The following is a 7,500-nucleotide window of genomic DNA, read 5'->3' on the forward strand; positions in this document are numbered from 1 at the left end:
AGGGAGGAGGGAGACACTTTTCTCTGAGTGCCACGTGCTTTACCTATTTTTAAAAATCCACTTCATTGTAAAAGACTGAAGCTGGAGAAGAACAGGGAGGGTGGGGAGGCAGGTGCAAAAGTCTTGGTGTGGCCAGGCCGGGGCAGTGACGAGCCCGATGGTCTGGCCGTAACTTGACCCACCTCACCACTAGCCTGCGCTCACAGGCCTCACTCATCCCAGAGAGGCTGGTGTAGGCAGGGGGGCCACCCCTAGCCCTGAGCCCACAGAAGGCTGGGCTGCCCAGCGAGCACCTAGTACTCTGCTCTGGGAGAGTGACCGGAACAGACCCCCTGGAGACGCCCTTTGCTCAGGTCACTGAAGCCACTGTCCTCTGTCCGTCTCCCAGGCTCTCCTGAGCCCTCACCTTCCCGAAGAGAAGCCTGGGCCTCCTCAGCACAGCACCCTGCCAACCCCACTAGGAGCTCTTGGCTCAGATTTGAACGACTCTCTCAGCTGCTTTTATGAAGGCCTGGCCCTCAGGACCCACCTGTTGTCAGCGATCAGCCAGTGGGCAGGGACCCACTTCCCTGGGGTGTTCAGATCCCCAGTAATCTCAGGCCACGAGTCAGGGAGTGGAGTCAGCTGTGGATGACAGGTCCCTGGCAGGGTGCAGAGCAGGCCAGGGCCTCCTGGTTCACACTCGGAAGGTTCCAGGGTGTCTCTGTGCAGGTCAATTAAACCACAGAGCTGCTGTCCTGCTGTGGAACAATTCAGACCTTTCAACAGCTTCCTCCTGGGGCCATCTCCGGGGTGTCAGCACAGGTTCTCATACCTGCATAGCCAAGTGGAATTATACCGCCCGTCTTCTGCCCATCAAATAATAATACCGGGCAATATTTGTGGGGACTCACAATAGGCCCGGCACTGTTCCGTTAACGCTGTGTATCATCTCATTTAAACCCCACAGAACCCCAAGGCGGTGGCATGGTGACATCCCCCTTTCACACGGCTGGTTGGCCAGCGAGCTGGACTGTGACCCCAGGTAGCCTGGGAACACGGCCCATAGCTGCTTATCAATAAAAACAAAGTGACTCACAGAAGGGCCCCACAGCCTCTCCCCAGATGGGATCCAGAGAACAAAAGCGCAGGTCCTGACTGGTCCGCAGGCTGGGATCCGAGCGCAGGGCGGTGCATCTGCGACCTGGAGTTGGGGGACAGCTCTGCTCGGCAGTCGGACACTGTGGACCTGGGCAACTCACGACCTCCCGATGGGTTCCTCTGTAAACTAAGGGGGCAGCTGCACCTTTCCAGCCCTCCCAGCTCAAAGAAAGGCTGCTGTCACCTTGGATGAAGGCGTGAGCTCCTCCTGCTGAGATGCTGGCCCCTGAAAAGCTTGGCTGAGCTGGCCAATGCTTCTCCTAGCCCCAGCATCCTCCGGAAGGTACCAGGCCCCGGGTCAGGATGGCCTGGGTTCTGGCTTGAGTTCTGCTTCCAAAGCTTGGCATTTCCTGCCTCGTCGTTCTCATCTGGTAAATGAAAGTGGGGTCTACCAGGCCACCCCCACTTTACAGGGCTCTGGGGGCACATCAAATGATATGATGACTCTAAACCGCCCTTGGAGACCATGAGGCTTCGTGCTCGCTCAGGAGTTCAGGGCTGTGACATCCTCTTACCCTCTACCTGTTGGTGTTACCCAGTCACAGAGATGAGGACAAGATGTCAAATGAGAGAACGGCCGGCGGGACTGGGCATACTCACCCCTACTCACACGCACCGAACAGTCAATGCCTGGGTCTGGCCACCCGTCCTGTGGCAGCAGGCCCTTCTCCGTCACAGGGGACTGAACGTCCTCAGGGAGCTGACCCCAAAATGACAATTCTTTCGTTAAACAATGTAATTGAGCACCCATGTTGTACCAGACACTGGAGAACAGTGAGCTCCCGGATGCCCAAGGCGGAAGCCCGCCGCCGCGATTCCCAGCGCCGGAGCCCGCAGAACTGAGGGACTGGTTGGGCCTCTCTGGGAACAGGACATGAAGGGAAGTCAGATGGAGCGGCAACCAGAGCCATCTAGGGAAGCTGGGGGGCCATAGTCCCGGACTGAACGTGAGGCCACTGAGCAGGGACCAACACACTTCTCAGCCCCAGCGAGAGCCGTGGTCACCTTAGAGCCCCAGAAACCCCTCTGGGCCAGGGATGACAGCCAGAGTCCAGGTGCGTCTGTGCACCTGTGGGCGGACCACCCTGAGCCTGTGGTTACCTCCCGCCTCACCTGCAGCGTCTCCACAAGCCTCCAGCCTGCCATGTCCTCTGTGTGCACAGTCTGTCCCCTTGCTCTGGAATGAAGTGCCTGCTGGGCTGATCCTCTGGGTCTTGCTCTCTCCTCTAGCCACTCTGGGAGCTCACCCCATAAATTACCCCATAAATTAAGTATTTCCTTCTCAGTTTCTGTCCCCAGTTCACTTGGGCCAACGGCTCAGATGTTTCTAAGCATTTTGCTGATGTCTGCCCTGTTGGCATCCGCTACACAAACCGTGACTGTGCAAGGCGAGGCTCTGCTCTTAGGAATTTATAATCAAGTTACTGAAACTTCGTAGCATGACGACGCAGCCGAACTTCCCAGGAGCCCTGTGGATGACTGTGCTGAATGCAGCTGCAGGGGTGAGCTCATGGCTGGCCCTTTACGCTTCGTGGAAGAGGTGGCATTTGAGCTGACCTTGAAGGATGAGTAGGATGGAAGGAGGGATGGGAAGGACAGCAGGCATTCCATGGGTGCCATGAGCAAAGTGTCACACATTTGTATTGATTGGTGTCACTGTGACCCACGCAGGAGGGAAGGAGAGCTTAGCCAGGCGCCCACAGAATGCATGAGGACACTTGACTATGTGAAGGACAGGACATCTTTGGGCCAAGAGGACTGAACTTCATGTCTATGACATGATTTGGGATCTAATTCTGGGTTTGCCAGGAATTGCCACCATCTCTTCACCAGTAAAAGGAAGGGGCTGGGCAACTCAGTACTCTTCTGAAATAAGGGGAGAAAGGAGGAAAGGTGACTCTAGGACTTTGAAGAACAGTCCCAACAAGAGGAGGTGAGAAGTCAGGAGAGGAAGCAGGTTTGAGGAGAAGACTTCAGCTTTAAATAGATTGAGTGAACCCTTCATGACCCTTCCACTGGGATTTTTGTCTTGCCATGGCCGCGGCCGCTTCCCACCTCCGGGAGGCCTTGTTCCTTCAAGGTCAGAGCAAGAGTTCCTACTGGCCTTTGCTCGAGGAACTTTGTCTGCATCTCCCTCCAGGAATTAACACCTGTGTCATCACCTTACACAGCCTGAGTGTGCCCGCAGGTGAGGAGGGGATCCCCGAAACTGACAAGTTCCCATCGCTCCCGGCAAGGGGCGCTTGAAACAGAAACCCGACTGCTGCTGAGAAATAAATTGAAGTGTGGTCCCTGCATACTTGCATTCCATGCCCCAAACTAGTATCTAGTTCACAGGCAAAACTCCCAAGGAGGGTGTGGACCAGGGGGCCTCCCACCAAGGTGCACACAGGACCCCTGTGAAGCTCAGGGACAAGATCACCCAGATTGGGGCCCAGCTACCTGTATTTTAATAATCCCTCAGGCAACTGGCAGGCACACCTAAGAGAGGCTCCACAGCTGCCGCGGCCAGGGGTTCGGGCTGATGGAAAGAAGTGGTCCTGGCAGGCCCGGGGCTCACTCAGAGACAGACTGAGCTGGGCCTTGGAGGATGGATGTTCAAGTGCAAGGGGTGGGAGGCACTCCAGGCCAGAAGGCGCATAGCTGGGGGGCTCGGCCTGTTTTGGAGCGGGTGAGGCTGGAAAGGCCAGGAAGGCTTTGAACGCCAAGCTAAGAGCCAAGACCAGGTCCTGAAGCTTCCAGGAGCAAAGAAGGGAGACCCTTCCCGGCACCCGTAGCCCCTTTTTTATCCACTCAGGGCCCTAGAGGTCTCTGAGGTGAGCCTGGGCCTCTGGTCCGAGGGGCAAGCCCGCACTGCCCTGCTGCTCCAGCGGTACCTTCGCAACATGCCCTGACTCTTCTGTTTCTGACTTCAAGTCTTTGGTATGTATGAAATTCCTGCCCTCCTTCAGCGGCTCTGCCCGCCTCTCTGGCCACAGTTTTGAGTTTTGTACCCTAATTCCTACCCTTTTATGTCTGCCTTTCTTAGGCCTTCGGCACACTCTGTTGAGATTAGTTTGACACCAAACAGGCTTTCTCTAAAAAGTGCCCAGAAACTGGCTTTTTCTAGGCACAAGAGCAAGACCGCTATGAGGAGTCCTGAGGGCAGTCCTGAGGTTACAGTCCCCTGTCTCCAGGGACACCCCACTGGAGAAAGAAGCCATTTCTTGACGCTCAGGTGGTAGAGGTAACTTGCTCAGGTTCTGGCCCATGGAGCCCTCTGCCTGAGGGCGTCGCCTTCCTCCAGCCACGGAGAGGGCCCACGTCCCCTCTGAAACTGCCTCTCTGTACACCTCTGCTCTGTGCAGAAAAGCCCTTCATTTACTTCCGGAATTAGGCGAGAGGTTGGAAATTGCCCGTTATCACACGGACCTTGATTCTCTCATAGGAGTCTCTTTGGGGAGGGAAGATGGGCTTCTGTCACCTTCCTTGCTGGGGACAAAATGCACTATGTCCTGCTCTTTATTCACATCTGCAGCTGATCTCGGATTTGGTCACAGCTCTCGGGGTGGCCAGTGCATTACGTGCAGTTGCAGACTCCAGGAAGAAACAATGGCTGCTCTGTTTTCTCAGTGTGGAGTCCTCAGGCCTCGTCCCCGCCACCTCTGGGCAGTGGCTGCTCTTCTTTCTGTGACCTGGCCCGTCTTCCCAGAGCATCTTTGCCCTCAGCAGCTGCTGAGGCTGCTGTGCCAGCCCACAGCACCTCACATTCTGGTCCAGGAACCCCATGAGGAGCCTGCCAAGGAGGGCGACCTCACAGAACTGGGTCCTGGTGGCATGTCTGCCACCAGACTTCTTAGCAAGGCAGCCCCATTCTGCCCAAATAGCGATACTGTTTCCCCCCCAATCTCTGGCACGGAGGCGGGGCCCCTGTTGTAATCCTGCTGTGAGAACGCTTTGGCGTGTGCTGTCTGTCCCTGGCCCCTCCTGGAGGAGGCTTGCTGGGCTCTGAGGGAACACAATGCAATCTTGATCTATGTGGCACATCAACCAAAAATAAATGTGAGCAGTGTTGTTAGTCATGATGCTAGCTTACTTTTCTATAAAGACTCCATAGCTTTCGAATGCCGCTATCGTTTTTATTTTGGTTTTGACCACAGCCTATGAAGTAGATAAGCTGGGTCCTGTTGCTACCCTCTAAGATCTTAAGGACGGGGCCGCATGGAGGCTTATGTCAGAGGGACGGGTCCTGGCTAATTGTTCCCCATCCCCAGTGATAGGTACCCTTTTATTAAATCTGTAAATCAGTTATGTCAAGACTATAACAAAGGAAGATCTGAGAAAGCTTCCCAAATTAGCAGACAATGAATATGCTCACACACTCTGGAGGCCTAACCCAGCTTACCTAAGCTCCAGCTTACGGCCATGTTGCCCAAACACATACGTAAGAAGATGTGTACATGGATTCAAGCCACTTATCACAGTTGTCAAAGTACTGACGATTTTGCAGACTTACTGGCTGCTACGGTTATGCCGGATCAATTCATTCAATTCCATAAACATGAGCACTTCCTGTTTTCAGAATGCTGTTGGGCAGACACATGGCCGAGGGTGGCACCAAAGCAAAGTCTGTCACCAAGGATGCCGAGACCTGCCTGAGAAGCACTGGTAGGCTGAAATATGGAGATCAAATCAAGAAGATTTCTGGCTTGGGGCGTTTCTGACCAAATTTAACATCTCCAGAGCAGTGACTAGGAGACCAGAACGTCCCATCCCCGTCTTGGTCCTCCTCTTACCAGACGGGTCACATCCTGTTTCTTTATCATGTCATCACCCTAGAGCCAACTCAGCCATGGGGCGAGACAGCAACCAGAAAGCGCTGGAACGTGGCCAGAGCTGAGGCAGTACTCACCGTTTCTCGTTCATGGGCTCATCCCCCAAGCATTTGTTAAACGCCTACTACGTGCAGGGCAAGGTGGTGGATACAAAGGTGAGCATGGCCGCATGGTCTCCACCCTCCAGCTTCCTTGTAGAGAGGAGGTCACAACAGCCTGTTGTCATAACCACTGCAGGGTGAGATAACCAGGTCAAGGCCAAGCCAAATGGTCAGAAGAATGGCATCAGTGAAAGACAACAGTGTGAAATAACCTGACAGAATACCGGGAATCAGTGGCTGGAGGCCAGCCTGGTGTGTAGCCACTGGGGATAGAGTGGCTCTTCTGGAACAAAGGAGCTGAGCAAACCGTGATTCCGAGAGGCAGAAAGGCAAACAGCAGGCTTTCTGGAAATGGTTGCTATGACCACAAACCAAAAGACAGATAGTTTCACATTAGTTTCTGGCCCCACCTGTACCCACCGGTAGTAGTGTCCATGTGATCTTGGAACAGGGACAATGTCTCACAGGAAACATTAGTTTAAAATGTTAATTAATTCCACGCAAATAAAACTTCCTTAGTCTACTACCAGAAAAAAAAAATTATTAAGCGAACTCAGCAAAATTTCTCACAAATTTCACTTACACACAACATATAGAGATAATAGCTTCTAATAGTGAGATTTGGGGCAAATTACTGAATTTTTCTTTGTGTGTTTTTGTCTTCCGAATCTGCTATGATGAGGACTGTACACAAAGTGCTATATACATGCTAACTATATTGTTGTTGTTATTATTATTATCATTATTATTAAATCACTATGTCAAACTCAAAGTCAGATGAATATTCAGCCTGTCCCCACTCTTTGTCCTTTAGCTGTCCTATCCCTAGAGATACTTTGGGGTGGCCATGTACTTATTACGTAATCTTTTAAGAAACTTCTTTTTATTCTTCTGTCCATAGATTTTTCTCTTGCACTTGCACTTCACACGTTGCTGAGACATAGGAAATTCTTGTCTTTATACAATATTTTCAGCCCCCCGAGTCAGGGGAGGTGATAGCTGTAGAAAATCTTGTGAGCTCTTTGGTCTGCAGCCACTTCTTAATGGAGTGGACTATTTCTGACCTTCAGTTCACCGCAGTTACAAATGTCAAAGGCAGGCAGACGGTTTCCATCCTCCCAGGCTCCCTTCCCACTCTGCTGTCTTCAGTGCCACCTTCCTGCCGCTTGCCTCCTTGTAGATAAGTGAATGCCGCTGGGGTGTGACTGCCAGGCACTGAAAGGTCCCTGACCTAAAATACCTGCTGTGCCCCTGCAGACTGGGCATTTCGTCACCTGCGTTGTGCTCTGAGGTCTGAGCAAAGGGGCTTCACGCTCCAAATCTGTGACTATAAATATGCCTCTTGGTTAGGACTGCGTGTCACCCACAATCCCTAGATAAACCACCACGCCTGGGAGGGAGTCCTTAACCTGTTATCTTCCCATGCTCTTTAGAAACACAGGACC

General features: G+C 52.9%; 1 protein-coding gene across 1 annotated transcript in view; it reads right to left on the bottom strand.

Moving 5' to 3' along the window:
• Positions 1–6,045, bottom strand: part of LOC109372252 (uncharacterized) — a 7,711-nt gene extending 1,666 nt beyond the window's left edge. The window contains exons 1-4 of the mRNA XM_019625258.1: positions 6,032–6,045; positions 1,899–2,001; positions 1,079–1,400; positions 530–740 (exon numbers count right to left, since the gene is read on the bottom strand). Of these exons, the coding sequence (XP_019480803.1) occupies positions 530–740; positions 1,079–1,400; positions 1,899–2,001; positions 6,032–6,045 (650 nt within the window). The remainder of the gene's footprint in view (positions 1–529; positions 741–1,078; positions 1,401–1,898; positions 2,002–6,031) is intronic.
• Positions 6,046–7,500: the final 1,455 nt, after the last annotated feature.

The sequence above is a fragment of the Hipposideros armiger genome, unplaced genomic scaffold, assembly GCF_001890085.2.
Source record: "Hipposideros armiger isolate ML-2016 unplaced genomic scaffold, ASM189008v1 scaffold_621, whole genome shotgun sequence".
Lineage (NCBI taxonomy): Eukaryota > Metazoa > Chordata > Mammalia > Chiroptera > Hipposideridae > Hipposideros > Hipposideros armiger.